Source organism: Vigna umbellata, chromosome 6 (genome assembly GCF_029865625.1).
Source record: "Vigna umbellata cultivar VRB3 chromosome 6, Vumbellata_1.0, whole genome shotgun sequence".
NCBI lineage: Eukaryota > Viridiplantae > Streptophyta > Magnoliopsida > Fabales > Fabaceae > Vigna > Vigna umbellata.
In genome coordinates, this window is record NC_142170.1 from 1,219,543 (window position 1) to 1,239,160 (window position 19,618).

Here is a 19,618-nt window from a genome sequence, read left to right on the forward strand (position 1 = left end):
GCTTATAATGTGGCTGGGCTAACAAGAAAATTGGTTTTTCTGGATCACAAAATCCTTGAGTTAAGAGAATCATACAACACAATCATCTTATTCTTTCCCAACTTTCTTTTGCCTTTGCATTGAGCTTTGCTTCTTTTTCTTTTCTTTTCTTTTTCTTTGCATATTCTTACTTTTTAGCTCTTAGCTCAATGCTTTTCATGTTTTCCCAACAACCCCAAACTTGAACATTAAACAATACCACACAAAATCTTCTACTTAACTCAAGGTAAAGATTTTCAACTAAGGGTTTTCAGTGTATATTGTAACACCCCGATTTAGGCGTTACAATTTATTTTCCACAAAATACATATGTAATTTTTTTTTTTAACAAATTTCAGCACCCATAAAATATTAAGTTCTTTATTACAGCACAAGTCTTCTAAAAATAAAAGTCCACACAGTTCATAAACTTCTGAAATTTAAAATTTCACACAGTTCGGAAATTCAAACATAGATCTATTTTAGAAATTCCCCATGTCTCCTTTTCCCCGCAGATCTCTCATCTTCTAAGCATTTTCAGAACCATCTGCTAATTCATCTGAAATAGTTTCTGCTCCCGTATAATATCACACATTATACGATCATTGCATTCACATACACAAACACAAACAATAGGGTGAGCTAACCAATTCAAGAAATATACATCATCCACAATCTTACTAACATCACAAGTGTGGCAATCAGTCAAATACATGCATCTCAAACATACTCAAAAACCAACTATTACACTGATACTTTATAATATTTCTCCAGTCAAAATCATCAGTTGATTCACTAGAGTCAATACAACATATTATTAATCTGCCTACTTACCAAAGCACAGCAGTCAACAATCCTTCTGTCTACTTACCAAAGTAGTATAACCATGATATACTGATTACTTACCAAAGTAATCTAACAAGGTGATCTACTTACCAAAGTAGTATAACCATGTGATACTGAATACTTACCAAAGTAATCTAACGAGGTGATCTACTTACCAAAGTAGTATAACAAGGTGATATTGTCTACTTACCAAAGTAGCACAATAATGTAATATTATCTACTTACCAAAGTAGCATAGCGTGGAACACTCCGCCTACTTACCAAAGCAGTGCGGTTTATGTCAAATTCACCTCTCATTTTCCCACCTACTTACCAAAGTAGTGTCCGACTTCAAACCTCTCCTCTCCCGACTTACCAAAGTCGTAGGAAAATAAATAAAATTTCAGATTTACAATTATGGCAATAATGCCTATACCACCCATCCAAATTTACCATCAACTTATTTACAATTCATGATTTAACTCAAATAATTATTACAACTTAGAATATTCAATATAATTTAATTTTCTAATATAGAATATATTATATTACTCATCCTCCAATCTCCAAAATACAACTACACATACAATTTAAGAATATAATTATCCAAGTTTTTACCCAATACAAATAAATTTACTATTTCGTGAAAATATTACTCTTCACTCATATCATTAATTACAGATCTGAACCAATCAAACTAATAAACAACATGTTTAACTCATATGGTAAAATTTTCAGTCCAATCCAACGGTTAATGAGGCGGAAATCATAATTTATGTATAAATGATCCAAAAACATAAATTAAGCAATATTAAGATCCCTGAGAAGATACGAAATTAATATCTATAAATCTTTATCTCCGATTTAAAATCGGAACGGTCCAAGTATGACACTATCGTTTAGAAACAACATATTAAAATTTCAGGGTAATCCAACGGTTAACTAAGTAGATATGGAGGTTTTACCGAGGTAACTCAGAGACAGAAACTTAAGTGGTTCTCGGTTAAACTCAAAATGCGGAATGAATTCCTCTAAGCACAGACATCTAATTCCAAATCTGAACGGTCAAGATCACTTAATATGTCTTATGAACTACATACTAAAGTTTGGGCTCAATCTAACGGTAGATGAAATATATACAAAATTGGTACCATGATAGCTTAAGAACAGCAATACAGTGTTCATCCGATTGTTTCACACTTTCGAAATTTCTTTCTCTAAACATAGACCTTCAATTACAAATCCGATCGGTCAAATTGTATTAATATGTCCTAAGAATCATATATCAAATTTTGAGGTTGATCTAACGGTTAAATAGGTCAAAATCTATATTTTTACCGAGACAACTTAGTAACAGAACTACAGGGTAACTAATTTACTCAAAATTGCAGTATTTATTTCTCCAAGTACAGACTTTTATTTTCAAATCCGAACGGTCAAAGTTTAGTAATAGGTCTTGGGATTCACATACTAATATTTTAGCTAAATCCAACGGTGAAAACAATTAATAGAAATTTTTCACCACAGTAACTCGAAAATAAGAAATTATAATCATGAAACCCAAATTTTTCACAAGTCAATAGATAACTACCATTACCAAATTTTAACACATTCATACTCATATTCATGATCATAATCAAGAAAGGATTAGCTCCCCTACCTCTTCTCCTTGCAAGAAATTCTTCACTCTTGATACCTCTAGACCACCACCTTTGCTTGTTTTCACTTTCAATTTCAAGGAAAATTCTAACTTAAATCTCTCTTCTTCCAAGAGAGCAATTCTTCTCCTCCTTGCTAGACCAAGTCAGTCTCCACACTTAGAACACTTAGGATTTTCGTTCACCTCCCACCAAGGACCTCTCTACTCTCCCCCAAAACTCCAAATCTGATTTGGAATTAAAGAAGATGCCTTAGACAACAAAGGACCTATGCACTTGGTACTTAGCAATAATAAACAACCAATGAACCATCCTAAACCATTTTTTTTTCAGCCCTAAAACATGGTAGGAAAGTCTCCAAAGGTTCCAAAATGTTCTCCTAGTTCAGAACACAACCTACCCACTCCAAAAAAAATCGCAACTTGTAAAAATGTACCTAAAATTAAGGTTGGACGCTAGCCCCTGGACAGCAACACTGTCACGTTTTCCCCAGCTCAGTTAGACACCTTCCCGAAGTCCAAAATATGCGTATGAGTAGTCAAATTGAAGCTCTTTGAGTCTAGTTTCCAATGAAACAAGAATCAACTCAATTGGAGTTCGGTAGAGAAAGTAATAAGCAAAACAGTCATCATAGGTCAAAACTGAACATACCTGAGCGTGATTAACGTTTCCGAGTTTTAATAATTTTACTGCAGCTAGCCCGGTAGTCCAAAAATTTATATTTATATGTCCAATTAAAGATATTTGAGTCTAGTTTTCAATAAAACAAGAATCAACTCAATTGATATTTTCTACAAAAAGTTATGATTAAAATAGTAAACCATGTCAAACCTGACAGCATTCCATTTTACATTATAACTTGAACTTTTTACAACTTGGTAAATTCTTGAGGTTCTAGGGTCTTACATTCTACCCCCCTTAAAAAAATTTTCGTCCTCGAAAATTAAGATGTTACTCAAACAAATGAGGGTATTCTTTTATCATATAATCCTCTAGCTCCCATGTCATCTCTTGGGTTTCCTCGTTCCAAAGCACCTTCACTGTATGAATTTCCTTTCCTCGTAACTTCTTTGTTTGAACTTCTAACACCCTTACTGGCATCACTTCGATAGTAAGATCTTCACGCACTTGAATGTCATCTGTTTCCAAAACATGAGTCAGATCAGAGACATACTTCCTCAGCTGCGACACGTGGAACACATTATGCAAGTTCGCCAACTGTGGTGGTAACGCTACCTCATATGCTACTGGTCCAATCCTCCTAAGAATATCGTAAGGACCAAGAAACTTTGGTGACAACTTCCTTGATTTAATAGCCCTACCCATGCCGGTAATTGGTGTCACACGTAGAAACACATGATCTCCTTCGTTGAACTCAAGAGGTCTTCTTCTCTTGTGATGGACGAACGCCCGAGAAGCTGACAACCGAAGCTGTGCGAGCTCGATTCGGACTCCTCGAAGCTTCTCCGACGAGTGAAGACGCAGCGGAAATGGACAAAAACTCGAAGAAGAACAAAAACAGAAGGTTAAACTCGAATAGAAAACCCTAAAATCATGAACGAACTCTAGAAAAGAGGGAAAACTCAAAATGAACCGATTAATCGGTTCAAACATAAAATTGGAGGAAAACAATCGGTGAAAAGTCTGGATCGAATGTGAAACAAGGTTTTAATCGGTGGAAATCAAAAGAAATGGTGAAGATGAGGTGCAAATATGGAAGGAGATGTATATTCATGAAGAGGAATGAAACTTACGGAGGAAGAGACGTGGATCTGTGATGATGATGCGTTTGAGAGGGAGAAACCCTAGCAGATGAGGTTTCTTCAAAATGGAAAATGAGAGAAATGTGGATGCGTGAGTGAAGGAACGAGAAAGAGACTGTGGTGTGCGTGGCAGTGAAGGATGCAGCGTGGAGGAGTGAGAAAGCACCGTGGAATTTTGGAGAAAATGGAAGAATGAGAGTGTGCTTGGAAGGTGGCTAGAGGGAGTCTTTGGACTCTCTAGCCTATGACTTTCAAGAGAGAATTATTCTGATTTCAGAAATATAATTCTCATTCAGCTCAAAAGTGCTAATACAATAGAGGAATTGGGTATTTATAGTAACCCATACTCCTTAAGAGCTAAGCTAGGAAAAGTAAAAATACAAAAGGAGGACTACGTCAAGGAGGATTCCATCATGCCCTCCCTCTTAAGAAAAGATTTGTCCTCAAATCTGGCAATCGCCTTATGAAGAAACTCCACACAATCTTGGGGAGCATGGCCATCTTGGAGTGGCCTTATTCTTTTAGATCTAGTTTTCTTCCTCCTGGATCAAACACGAATCTGCAATACACATCAAATATATCTTCGGTTAATATCAATCCAAGAAAGAATTTTTCTTTAAAAACAAGAGAATAAGAACTTCTAATACTTTGATTAGTAATTTTTAAAAATTTTAGAAGTCCAAATTCAATTTTATCTTGAGTTAATTGTTTTCTTAAAGATAAGAATAACTCAAGATTTGAATTGTCATATTTTGAAAATGTTTTCATGACAATTGGTTTGAAAGAGAAGTCAAAAATTGAAAAGTAATCAATTATTGGAAAAGAAGTTAAGATTTGGAAACCTTCCCTTTTAGGTTCCATAGTCTTTGAAAGAATAGGATTTGTCATCAGTAACAATTTCTCCTTTTCTTTCTTCTCTCTTTCTTGCCTTTCTCTCTTTTCTTCTTTTCTCTCTTCTTCTCTTCTTAATTCCTCTCTTCTTCTCTCTTCTCTTTTCTCTATTTGTTCTCTCTCTCTCTTCTCTTCTTCTTTCCTTTCTTCCTTTTCTTTTCTCTCAATCTCTCTTTCTCTTTTCTTATCCTTGATCTCCTTAAGTCTTGCCCCAAATTCTAATTCTCTACGAAGAAACCCATGATCATTTAAACTCTCAAGAAATAATTTTCCATCATCAATGCAATCCCTAATTAGTTCTAGGTTTCTTTTAATGCTTGAAGGCAAAAACTTTCTTCTCATGCAAGCTTTTAAATCATGCCAATCACGTATTGAGGACTTTCTACCTTTCCTAACATGATATTGTCTTTCATCCCACCACTCACTTGCATGCTCTTCTAACTTAGAGAGATATATACTAAGAACATAATATTCACTCTCTTCACAAAACCAAGGATTTATTTTATCAATTTCTTTTTCCCAAGCTAGATATGTTAATGCACCTATGTCTTTACCAAAGAATGGAAGATTCCTAGCGTGTTTAAACATTTCATCAACTTTATCTAACCTAGAAGACCTATATGAACCATAAGACATCTTTGTTTTTAAAAGTTTTCTTAATCTAAAGGGTTCAAAACTTTCACTTAGACAAGTCCCAGGTAAGAGAGGTGAGCTAAAGAGCTGCTTAAGTACCAAGTCTTGCCTTGCCAGACATGTCTTAGGCTACTAACTAATTACCCCTTAAACTAAAATCACCTTTAGAAACAAAGTACACAACTCAAACAATCACAAACAATTAAGCACAATCAAAAGACTAGACACTCGGACTCTAATGTGATAAGGCTTAGAGTTTAATCCCTTTTAGCCTAAATCAACCCTAAACGTAAAACTCAAAACAAATCAATATAAACAAAACACTAAGAATCCAGCGGACTCTAATGACCCCTACGATAAACACAATTCAAATCAATATTAAAGTCTACCCCTATGGTGAAGCTTGTAGCTTTGGCTAACAAGACACATTCACCTGTCTAGCTATGCTAAAAATAAAAGCAAATAAAGTTGCCAAGAGTTTGAAAGAGCACCAAGGACTCTTCCAAAGAACTTGGACTTTATAAAAGGCCCTTTTACACAACAAAAATGAAACTAACAGTAGGCTAACACAAGCCTATTACAAACAATTTGAACAAATCAAATACAAAAACAAACTATGCTACGGTCCTGGTCCACTTCTCCATTTTGCACAAAATCTTCAAGAGTCTAAATATTCCTTTCAACTCTCAGCCTAAACTTGTCCAATCCTGTAACACAAATGAATCAAAGCTGCTGTCACTTACACCCTTAGTAAAACTAGTTTGCAAAAGAATATACAGGGCAGTAAGAACTTCCCTTTCTCATGGCTGCACAATCTTTCTAAACTTTCAATTAAAATTCTGCGGCTGCTCAATTAAAATTGTACATAAATTGAATTCCAATGAAAGCAAATCTGCACAGAGAATTCACACTAAATCAGCAGATCATGCAATCCAACAATGAACAATTTAAGTCCAAAACAGTTTAAACAGTCAGAAGCAATTAAACTAAATAATTCCCTTTAGTTCAAAGCTTCCACATTAAGTGCTTAGGTTGCTATTTTCTCAGTAAATTTCTGCTCAAGCTAAACTCTCAAGTATCAGCTCTGCACACATTAAAATCAAACCAGATTCCAATTCAGCAAATCACAACATCCAACAAATTGCAAGCTATAACACAAACAGTTTAAACAAATAGAAGCAATATAGCTAAGCAACTTCCCTGATTAATGCTATTTCTAGTTGTTGTTTTTAGTGGACTTTGTTGTATTTTCTTCCTTGTGCTCAACTAATCAGCAGATTCATTCTTCACTTTCTCCCTGCACTGATTCGGTTTAGATCTGCTCACAGAAATTACACCAACTCCAGCAAAATACACAAGGACATGGATATTAAACCAGATGCAATGGGTGTAATTCAAAGCTGAACTAAACTGATTTAAACAACCAGTCAATTCTAATTTAAATTTTGATCAATCCAATGGGTAAAAAGAATTATGTGCTTAGTTCAACCACAACGTCAGAATTGGAAATTAAGTGCTTTAGTCACTTCTTCAAATGGAATGATGCTTTGGCAGTTAAAACAAGTTCATGCACAAGCCTAATTACTCCAAGCAAATCAATTCATGCATAAATCAGTTCATGAACAACTAATTAGGTGGCATGCAAGGTATTCAATCAATCAATCTGAACAAAACTGAAATCTGCATGTGATTAATACCAGGAAAATATTTTCTATATGCATTTGGAAAAATTGATCTCAACAACGAAAGAATGATGGTGCTAATAAGTATCCAACAGATTTCAACAATTGTAAGCAAACCATGAAATCAGTAATCACATTCAGACATATAATATCTCAATGATTTCAGCAAGCAGTTTATAATCCAAAATGAATGCAATGTCAGTTTAAGCAAACCACAACTGATCCAATCTAATTGATCCAATTTCTTTTCCTGCACAATGAACAATCACAAAACAGTTAGATTAACAATGAATTCTCTATTTCAAAGTGCCAAGGAATTAGGCCAAGTCAGCCTTACAAAACTCACAACACTCAGGCTTCTTTTTAAAAGCTTAAAGCACTCAAAATGTAAAGGTTTGGGAAGGGAGATTCTCCCTTGGCAGTACACAGTTGGAGAGTCTTTCAGACCACCACCACCTAAGATGCTACCAAGCACACAAACCTTCTTTCAAATTCCAGAAACCAGAGTGTAACAAGCTTCTCAATCAAGAATGGCTAGGCTAAGGTCAAAATCAGAAACCAGAAAAAAAAAACAGGACAGCCACAAGACAATGACAACACAGCAGATCTATTGCTTAAGACAACTCTAGATCAGATGAATAAAGCAATTAAAGCTCAAATTAAGAACAGCTGAACAGATTTTACATGTAATGTAGACAAAACTAAGACATTCAACAATGACAATCAAGAAACAAAGCTTTTGATCAAAGTGAGCACTCAAACTGAACCTATGATTAGCACTAGAACAGATTCATAAAACGAAAAACAGAAACAAGTTGCAATATCATCAAGATTTTAAGCTCAAAGCAATTGAATGAAACTGTTTCATAAAATGCTAATAGAGAACAACAGTTTTCTGGTGCATCAGATTTCAGAAAAGTTAATTGCACTGGTCTTTCAGCTTTTTATAACTATATAAATGTTTCTTTTGTCAATTGTTTTTTTTTTTTTTTATATAAAAACAGAACGACCAAGCTTTTGCTGCAATGACAACTCAATTTCACATGCACCAATCACAGATTTCAGAAAAGACAACCAACTAGCAACTTGTCAATGAAAAATGCCAAAAATTTGGTGGTTAAAAAGTGCAAATGCTTAGGGCAGCTATAACTCGTGGTTTCTTTGCATCATCAGTTTCAAACAACTAAAACAAACTTGTTTGTAAAGCAAATAGGTGCAGAAACACACTATCTCAAAATTTGACTTAATCAGCCCCCAAATTACTCAATGTAAGCAACTTAACCACTCAAATTTTGACTCAATGAAATCAAATAACTTTTGATCAGCTAACTAAACTCAAAAACAAAATTTAAAGTTTGAAAAACACACTATGAAATTGATGTAAGATGTCTAGCAAGGATCTATATGCTAAACCAGATTCAAAACACAAAGAAAATAGACTCAAGCAAAGTAATGCAGATCGGCCAACTGCTGCAACAAGGTTTAACTGTGTTCACAAGTGCTACTAATCTAGGCTATGCCTTTCATTGATCTTTGCAGTATGCACTTGCTTTTTAACAGCAGCTCAAAATCCAGAAATGAATTTATCAAAAGAATCTTGACTAAAACATTTTTCAACTTTAAAGAATCAATTGGACTGGCCAATGGATATCTATCAACCAGCTCATTCATTTAAATGTTTCATTGCTTTTGCGGTGTGATAGACTTTATACCAAGGCTCAAACACAATTTGACAATCAAATGCACAACTGAAATCAGTTTTAGGACATTCAAAAAACTACATCAGTTTCAACCAATGCACATGACTTTTAGACAAAACTGAACTTGGATTTCAAAAGAAAATTGACTCAAAATAGAATGCACCGATTTAAAATGATGAACACTGACTCAACACAGAAAAATGCACAGATGCACCTAATCAGAATATAAAACTCAAAACAAGACAGTAAAAGAAATGATGAACAACGCATAAGCTAAACAGATCAACACGATTTGAATCAAAGACGCGAGACAAAACAAAAAGCAACACTGAATCAAATGAAACAAAACTCAAAACAGAAACAATGAACGAATCAAGACATAACTAGAAACAAAGACAAAGACGCGAATCAAACGCAAGAACAGTAGAATCGAAACAGAGACGCAAAACACTTAACTCAGAATAGAGACGAACCGAGATACTTACCTTCGAAGCGTGTTCAACCTGGCTCTGATACCACTTGATGGACGAACGCCCGAGAAGCTGACAACCGAAGCTGTGCGAGCTCGATTCGGACTCCTCGAAGCTTCTCCGACGAGTGAAGACGCAGCGGAAATGGACAAAAACTCGAAGAAGAACAAAAACAGAAGGTTAAACTCGAATAGAAAACCCTAAAATCATGAACGAACTCTAGAAAAGAGGGAAAACTCAAAATGAACCGATTAATCGGTTCAAACATAAAATTGGAGGAAAACAATCGGTGAAAAGTCTGGATCGAATGTGAAACAAGGTTTTAATCGGTGGAAATCAAAAGAAATGGTGAAGATGAGGTGCAAATATGGAAGGAGATGTATATTCATGAAGAGGAATGAAACTTACGGAGGAAGAGACGTGGATCTGTGATGATGATGCGTTTGAGAGGGAGAAACCCTAGCAGATGAGGTTTCTTCAAAATGGAAAATGAGAGAAATGTGGATGCGTGAGTGAAGGAACGAGAAAGAGACTGTGGTGTGCGTGGCAGTGAAGGATGCAGCGTGGAGGAGTGAGAAAGCACCGTGGAATTTTGGAGAAAATGGAAGAATGAGAGTGTGCTTGGAAGGTGGCTAGAGGGAGTCTTTGGACTCTCTAGCCTATGACTTTCAAGAGAGAATTATTCTGATTTCAGAAATATAATTCTCATTCAGCTCAAAAGTGCTAATACAATAGAGGAATTGGGTATTTATAGTAACCCATACTCCTTAAGAGCTAAGCTAGGAAAAGTAAAAATACAAAAGGAGGACTACGTCAAGGAGGATTCCATCATCTTGTCTGCATAAGATTTTTGTCGACTTTGTGTTGCACGCATCCGGTCTTGTATCAACTTGACTTTTTCTGTTGTTTGCTGCAATAACTCGGGACCTACTGAAATTGTTTCTCCATCCTGAAACCAGCACAAAGGTGTCCTGCACCTTCTCCCATACAATGCTTCATACGGTGCCATTCCAATGCTCGCATGAAAGCTGTTGTTGTATGTGAATTCCACCAAAGGCAAAACCTCACTCCAACCTCCCAAATGATCCAATACACACGTTCTCAGCAGATCTTCCAATGACTGAATAGTCCTTTCAGTTTGTCCATCTGTTTGAGGATGATATGCTGAACTCATTCTTAACTTTGAACCCAAAGCCTCTTGCAATTGCTGCCAGAACCTTGACGTAAACCTTGGATCCCGATCTGAAACAATGCTATTTGGTACACCATGCAATCTCACTATTTCCTGAATATACAACTCTGCCAACTTCTGCATTGACATTCTCAGGTTGATTGGCAAAAAGTGAGCACTTTTCGTCAATCGATCAACTATCACCCAAATGGAATCATGACCCTTCAATGATCTTGGTAAGTGAGTTACAAAGTCCATCGAGATGTTGTCCCATTTCCATTGGGGAATATCCAACTGTTGTAACATTCCACCTGGCCTTTGATGTTCTATCTTAGCCTTCTGACATACCAAACAAGAAGATACAAACTTTGCCACATCCTTTTTCATCCCACTCCACCAGAAAGATTCTTTCAAGTCTTTGTACATCTTAGTCATACCAGGATGTATGCTAAGACGACTCTTGTGTCCTTCTTCTAGAATCATCTTCTTCAACTCATCCTTTGCTGGAATGCAGACTCTATTCTTAAAACGAATAATACCATCTAATCCCAAACTGAAGTCTTTAGCTTGATCCGTTCCCAACAACTCCACTGTATCTTGTAGACTTGTGTCTTCCTTTTGTCCCAATTTGATCTCTTCCAAGAAATCATTTGTGATCTTTAAATGACAACACCAAAGGTGATCTTGGCTCAGCTGTAATCCCAAGTTCATATCTCTGAACTTTTCTATTAATTCAAACTCCTTCACCATCAAAGCTGACACATGCATTCGCTTCCTACTCAAAGCATCGGCTACAACATTTGCTTTCCCTGGATGGTACTGTAACTCAAAATCAAAATCCTTCAAGTACTCCATCCACCTTCTCTGCCTCATGTTCAACTCCTTCTGATCGAAGAGATACTTTAAACTCTTGTGATCACTAAAGATTTGAAAACGTGATCCGTAAAGATAGTGCCTCCAAGTCCTCAAAGCAAAAACCACAGCCGCTAATTCGATGTCGTGCGTTGGATAGTTCCTTTCATGCACCTTCAACTGTCTCGATGCATAAGCTACTGGTCGCTTCTCCTGCATCAATACACAACCGAGCCCATGGTATGAAGCATCACAAAACACTTCAAAAGCTTTAGAAGTATCAGGGACTGCTAATACTGGAGCACTTGTCAATCGTTTCTTCATCTCTTCAAAACTTGTTTCACACTTGTCGGTCCATAAGAAAGGTTGTTCTTTACGAGTCAACTGCGTCAAAGGACCCACTATCTTGGAGAAACCTTCGACGAACTTCCTGTAGTAACCAGCTAGGCCCACAAAACTTCTTACTTCTGACACCGTCTTTGGACGTTCCCACTTTAGCACTGCCTCCACCTTCGTTGGATCTACAGAAATTCCTTTGGCAGAAATCACGTGGCCAAGGAATTGTATTTCCTCCAACCAAAATTCACATTTAGATAATTTCCCAAACAATTGATGCTCCCTAAGAGTCTCCAACACAATCCTCAAATGTTCAGCATGTTCTTCACGATCCCTTGAATATATAAGAATGTCGTCTATGAACACAACAACAAATTTATCTAGCCACGGTCGAAATATTCGATTCATGTAATCCATGAATATAGCAGGAGCATTGGTCACTCCAAACGGCATCACCACATACTCGTAGTGACCGTAACGTGACCTGAAAGCCGTCTTCTGACTATCCTCTGATTTGACCAAGATCTGATGGTAACCAGACCTCAGGTCAATTTTTGAAAACACACCAGCTCCTCGCAACTGATCCAACAAGTCATCAATTCTTGGTAGTGGGTACTTGTTCTTAATCGTCAACTTATTCAGCTGCCGGTAGTCGATGCATAACCTTGAACTACCATCTTTCTTCTTTACTAACAAGACTGGAGCTCCCCATGGTGACACACTCGGCCTGATAAACCTCTTCTTCAGTAGTTCCTCAATTTGTCTCTTCAGCTCTGCTAGCTCTGTCGGAGCCATCCTATACGGAGCCATAGACACTGGTCCAGCTCCTGGTACCAAGTCTATAGAGAACTCCACTTCCCTGCTTGGTGGCAACCCTGGTACTTCATCTGGAAAGACATCCTCGAACTCTTCCACTACTGGGATACCCATCGTCTGAACCTCAAAACTCTTCTTCTCTTGAGCTACCAGTACAAAACACATGGCCCCATCACTAACATCCTTTAGAACTTCTTTGGTTGAGATCAGTTCTAAACCATCCGAGTCTGGAAAAAACCAATCGTTGTTGTCCACAGTCAAGAAGAACGTGATTGGCGGTCAACCAATCCATTCCCAGAATTACATCTAAGCCTTCGAGAGGTAAGGAAATCAAGTTCACTTTGAACTTGCGTCCGAAGACTACAATCGGGCATCCAACACAGATTGAACTGGTTGAGATCTGACCCGATGTTGGTGTCGAAACCACCAATTCATACCTTAGATTACTCACCGGTATACTGAAGTCTTTCAAACAAGTAGAAGAAACAAAGGAGTGCGTAGCTCCGGAATCAAACAATACATGCACACATTTACCAAACAAAAGGCATGTGTCAAGGATGAGATTACCTGGCTTTGCAGCCTCTTCACCGGTCAAAGCGAAAACTCTTCCAGCTATCTTGGGCTTCACGCCTGAAGAACTTGGTTGTTGTGGTGCATATGCTATCTTCTTCTCAGGACAAACATGAGCGAAATGTCCTGGCTTGTTACACACAAAGCACCTCTTCTCTTCAACCTTCACTCCAGAGAGCTTAGGACAATCCTTCTTGTAGTGCGCACCACCGCATTCAAAACATTTCACGGCTGTTCGCATAAGCGGTTGGGGTCGCTGATATGGCTTCTTCCATGGCTTTCCTCTAATAAACTTGTCCTTCTGAGTCTTGTCAACTCGGTTTCGGTTCATTTCCAGTAACTCCACCTTTTTTGTCTTCTCAACTAAGGCTGGAAACTTCTTGATTTCAAGAGGTACAATCATTCTCCTCAGGTCATACCTCAGACCCTGCTCAAATCTTTGACACTTCCACCCTTCCGTCATGTGCTGACTATAAAAACGGATAAGATACTCAAACCTGTCGATGTACTCTTGCACTGACATCCCACTTTGACGCAAGGCCAAGAACTCTTGCTCCCTTTCGATCTTGGCACTAGTCGGGAAGTACTTTTCCAAAAACTTGTCCTTGAAACTGTTCCAAGTAATAGCCTCTTCATCAGATTCCATCAGTCGCTTCATACCATCCCACCAGTACTCTGCTTCCTCTTTCAGTATGAAGGTTGCGTAATCTAGTTTTTCCTCATCTGTGCACTTGATCACATGAAAGATCTTCTCAATGTCCTTGATCCAAGCATCTGCTTTATCTGGCGTAGCTCTTCCATTGAACCTTGTTGGGTCGTGCCTCAAAAAGTCATTCAGCCTCGAATAAGTCCTCGGTTCCTGAGTGGTATGCTGCCTCTCCATTGCGTTGATCATCCGATCAACAGCCCGATTAAAATCATCAATTGGAGGTGTTTGACCAACATTGTTAGATCGACGTGCCATGTTCTACCATATACGTCAAAAGAAATTAATTTAAACACAAGTCAAAACAATGCATATCTCTACCTTTCAAACCAACGCTCTCCAAAAGAGCTACAAAATAATCACAACAAATCACAGAGTCACACAACAGAAGTTAACGAGCTCACTTCCCAAAAGCCCCAAAAGATTTTTGAAAACCATGGCTCTGATACCAAACAGTGTAACACCCCGATTTAGGCGTTACAATTTATTTTCCACAAAATACATATGTAATTTTTTTTTTTAACAAATTTCAGCACCCATAAAATATTAAGTTCTTTATTACAGCACAAGTCTTCTAAAAATAAAAGTCCACACAGTTCATAAACTTCTGAAATTTAAAATTTCACACAGTTCGGAAATTCAAACATAGATCTATTTTAGAAATTCCCCATGTCTCCTTTTCCCCGCAGATCTCTCATCTTCTAAGCATTTTCAGAACCATCTGCTAATTCATCTGAAATAGTTTCTGCTCCCGTATAATATCATACATTATACGATCATTGCATTCACATACACAAACACAAACAATAGGGTGAGCTAACCAATTCAAGAAATATACATCATCCACAATCTTACTAACATCACAAGTGTGGCAATCAGTCAAATACATGCATCTCAAACATACTCAAAAACCAACTATTACACTGATACTTTATAATATTTCTCCAGTCAAAATCATCAGTCGATTCACTAGAGTCAATACAACATATTATTAATCTGCCTACTTACCAAAGCACAGCAGTCAACAATCCTTCTGTCTACTTACCAAAGTAGTATAACCATGATATACTGATTACTTACCAAAGTAATCTAACAAGGTGATCTACTTACCAAAGTAGTATAACCATGTGATACTGACTACTTACCAAAGTAATCTAACGAGGTGATCTACTTACCAAAGTAGTATAACAAGGTGATATTGTCTACTTACCAAAGTAGCACAATAATGTAATATTATCTACTTACCAAAGTAGCATAGCGTGGAACACTCCGCCTACTTACCAAAGCAGTGCGGTTTATGTCAAATTCACCTCTCATTTTCCCACCTACTTACCAAAGTAGTGTCCGACTTCAAACCTCTCCTCTCCCGACTTACCAAAGTCGTAGGAAAATAAATAAAATTTCAGATTTACAATTATGGCAATAATGCCTATACCACCCATCCAAATTTACCATCAACTTATTTACAATTCATGATTTAACTCAAATAATTATTACAACTTAGAATATTCAATATAATTTAATTTTCTAATATAGAATATATTATATTACTCATCCTCCAATCTCCAAAATACAACTACACATACAATTTAAGAATATAATTATCCAAGTTTTTACCCAATACAAATAAATTTACTATTTCGTGAAAATATTACTCTTCACTCATATCATTAATTACAGATCTGAACCAATCAAACTAATAAACAACATGTTTAACTCATATGGTAAAATTTTCAGTCCAATCCAACGGTTAATGAGGCGGAAATCATAATTTATGTATAAATGATCCAAAAACATAAATTAAGCAATATTAAGATCCCTGAGAAGATACGAAATTAATATCTATAAATCTGTATCTCCGATTTAAAATCGGAACGGTCCAAGTATGACACTATCGTTTAGAAACAACATATTAAAATTTCAGGGTAATCCAACGGTTAACTAAGTAGATATGGAGGTTTTACCGAGGTAACTCAGAGACAGAAACTTAAGTGGTTCTCGGTTAAACTCAAAATGCGGAATGAATTCCTCTAAGCACAGACATCTAATTCCAAATCTGAACGGTCAAGATCACTTAATATGTCTTATGAACTACATACTAAAGTTTGGGCTCAATCTAACGGTAGATGAAATATATACAAAATTGGTACCATGATAGCTTAAGAACAGCAATACAGTGTTCATCCGATTGTTTCACACTTTCGAAATTTCTTTCTCTAAACATAGACCTTCAATTACAAATCCGATCGGTCAAATTGTATTAATATGTCCTAAGAATCATATATCAAATTTTGAGGTTGATCTAACGGTTAAATAGGTCAAAATCTATATTTTTACCGAGACAACTTAGTAACAGAACTACAGGGTAACTAATTTACTCAAAATTGCAGTATTTATTTCTCCAAGTACAGACTTTTATTTTCAAATCCGAACGGTCAAAGTTTAGTAATAGGTCTTGGGATTCACATACTAATATTTTAGCTAAATCCAACGGTGAAAACAATTAATAGAAATTTTTCACCACAGTAACTCGAAAATAAGAAATTATAATCATGAAACCCAAATTTTTCACAAGTCAATAGATAACTACCATTACCAAATTTTAACACATTCATACTCATATTCATGATCATAATCAAGAAAGGATTAGCTCCCCTACCTCTTCTCCTTGCAAGAAATTCTTCACTCTTGATACCTCTAGACCACCACCTTTGCTTGTTTTCACTTTCAATTTCAAGGAAAATTCTAACTTAAATCTCTCTTCTTCCAAGAGAGCAATTCTTCTCCTCCTTGCTAGACCAAGTCAGTCTCCACACTTAGAACACTTAGGATTTTCGTTCACCTCCCACCAAGGACCTCTCTACTCTCCCCCAAAACTCCAAATCTGATTTGGAATTAAAGAAGATGCCTTAGACAACAAAGGACCTATGCACTTGGTACTTAGCAATAATAAACAACCAATGAACCATCCTAAACCATTTTTTTTTCAGCCCTAAAACATGGTAGGAAAGTCTCCAAAGGTTCCAAAATGTTCTCCTAGTTCAGAACACAACCTACCCACTCCAAAAAAATCGCAACTTGTAAAAATGTACCTAAAATTAAGGTTGGACGCTAGCCCCTGGACAGCAACACTGTCACGTTTTCCCCAGCTCAGTTAGACACCTTCCCGAAGTCCAAAATATGCGTATGAGTAGTCAAATTGAAGCTCTTTGAGTCTAGTTTCCAATGAAACAAGAATCAACTCAATTGGAGTTCGGTAGAGAAAGTAATAAGCAAAACAGTCATCATAGGTCAAAACTGAACATACCTGAGCGTGATTAACGTTTCCGAGTTTTAATAATTTTACTGCAGCTAGCCCGGTAGTCCAAAAATTTATATTTATATGTCCAATTAAAGATATTTGAGTCTAGTTTTCAATAAAACAAGAATCAACTCAATTGATATTTTCTACAAAAAGTTATGATTAAAATAGTAAACCATGTCAAACCTGACAGCATTCCATTTTACATTATAACTTGAACTTTTTACAACTTGGTAAATTCTTGAGGTTCTAGGGTCTTACATATATTCAAGGCTAAGGGTTCAAAGGATAGAACACACAGGGTTCTCTTTTAGTGGGCTAATTTTATGAATTTGGCCAATAAAAAGGTTTTCAACAAATGGCCTTGATCATGTGATGCAAAACAAGCAATTGATTCAATCATAGAAAACCTGGGCAAAACCATTCATGCTTTCAAAGTAATAGCATTCAACAATAACAACTCTGAAGCTTAAAATCTCACATGTAAGCTCATTCACATTTGACATACACATCCTGCTTAATTTCACAATCACAATCATGATATCATGCATTTGTTCACAAAGCTTGTGAATCACCTGTATAAGCATTTTAATGTGCACATCATCTCAACATCAGTTAATCATAAGCATCATTCAGTATTACTTATCACACAATCACAGTTAATAGCAAACCATCACAAGAAACCAGGTTTCAAATAAAGTACATCAAACCCTAATCTAAAAACAGAAAATACTTACAAAACACTGGGTTGCCTCCCAATGACTGCTTGTTTAACGTCACGAGCCTGACCCAAACTTTCAAGGATCAACCAACAACATCATTGTGGAAAATTGTTGCACCTCTCCCCCTAGATAAGGTTTGAGACGTTGACCATTCACCACCCAACTTCTTTGTGGATCAGCAGCAACTGGATTAAATATTTCAATTGCTCCATGCGGATGCACTTCTTTTATCACATATGGTCCTGACCATTTTGACTTCAGCTTCCCAGGAAATATCTTCAATCTTGAATTGAACAATAATACCTGTTGTCCTGGATTGAAAACTCTGTTCACCAACTTTCTGTCATGCTAAAATTTAATTTTGTCTTTGTAAGCCTTGGATGAATCATATGCATGTAATCGCATTTCTTCAAGCTCCAAAATCTGCCGTCTGCGTGTGCATTTAGTTTCATAAGGATCGAAATTCAAGAATTTCAAAGCCCATAATGCTTTATGCTCCAATTCTACAGGCAAATGGCATGCTTTCCCATAGACTAATTGAAATGGTGATAATCCCATAGACGTCTTCATTGCTGTCCTATAAGCCCAAAGAGCATCATCCAATTTGAGAGACCAATCCTTTCTTGATGAAGTCACTGTTTTTTCCAGGATCCGTTTTATCTCCCTGTTAGATACCTCAGCTTGTCCATTGGTTTGTGGATGATAAGGTGCAGCTACCTTATGTTTTACTCCATAGTGTTTGAGTACTTTCTCTAGCTGATAATTGCAAAAATGAGATCCTCCATCACTGATCAACACTCTTGGAGTGCCAAAACGTGAGAATATCTGCCTCTTCAGGAATTTAATTACCGTGCTAGCATCATTTTTAGGACAAGCTAATGCTTCCACCCATTTACTCACATAATCCACTGCTACCAGAATATATTCATTGTTGAAAGATGGAGGGAAGGGTCCAACAAAGTCAATACCCCAACAATCAAAAACCTCAACCTCTAAAATACCTTGTAAAGGCATCTCATGACGTTTAGTGATTGTCCCTGCTCTTTGACATTTGTCACAATTTTTAGCATGATTATGAGCATCTTTAAACAAAGTTGGCCAATAAAATCCTGATTGAAGGACTTTTGCTGCTGTTCTTTCTCCATTAAAATGTCCTCCATAAGGTGAATCATGACAATGCCAGAGAATTCCTTCTGCTTCTTCATTTGTAACACATCTCCTCAGAAGATTATCTGCTCCAATTTTGAACAAATAAGGATCATCCCAAACAAACTGCTTGGCATCATGCAAAAATTTCTTTCTTTGTTGCCAAGTTAAGTCTTCCGGCATGACCCTTGCAGCTTTGAAATTAGCCATATCAGCAAACCAGGGTCTCTGCTGAATATACATGAGTGATTCATCTGAAAAAGATTCCCAGATTTCAGACTCCTTGCTAGTGACTTCATTATTGACTAACCGTGACAAATGATCAGCAATTAAGTTTTCACTTCCTTTCTTATCACGG

The 19,618-nt window shown here is 36.7% G+C and overlaps 1 protein-coding gene and 1 pseudogene across 4 annotated transcripts; one reads left to right on the forward strand and one right to left on the reverse strand.

The window, feature by feature from the left end:
* The window catches only part of LOC148196555 (uncharacterized), a 44,114-nt pseudogene that overhangs the window by 2,604 nt on the left and 21,892 nt on the right, over positions 1-19,618 (forward strand).
* Positions 296-17,635, reverse strand: LOC124847194 (uncharacterized). 4 transcript variants are annotated; one of them, XM_088092802.1, is made up of 3 exons: positions 16,751-17,633; positions 13,383-14,836; positions 296-589 (listed from the first exon to the last, which is right to left on the reverse strand). In XM_088092802.1, the coding sequence occupies exons 2-3, from the start codon at positions 14,347-14,349 to the stop codon at positions 546-548; spliced, it is 1,011 nt and encodes a 336-aa protein (XP_087948928.1). In that variant the 5' UTR covers positions 14,350-14,836; positions 16,751-17,633; the 3' UTR covers positions 296-545. The 4 variants fall into 4 exon arrangements, with proteins under 4 accessions (XP_087948928.1, XP_087948926.1, XP_087948927.1 ...); XM_088092800.1 differs by lacking the exon at positions 296-589 and having other exon boundaries at positions 12,677-14,836; positions 16,751-16,975; positions 17,184-17,634; XM_088092801.1 differs by lacking the exon at positions 296-589 and having other exon boundaries at positions 12,677-14,352; positions 16,751-17,635.

What these genes read in the sequence shown, in the direction of transcription:
- LOC124847194 (XM_088092801.1), bottom strand. Translation starts at nt 14,349, where the DNA reads ATGGCACGTCGATCTAACAATGTTGGTCAAACACCTCCAATTGATGAT.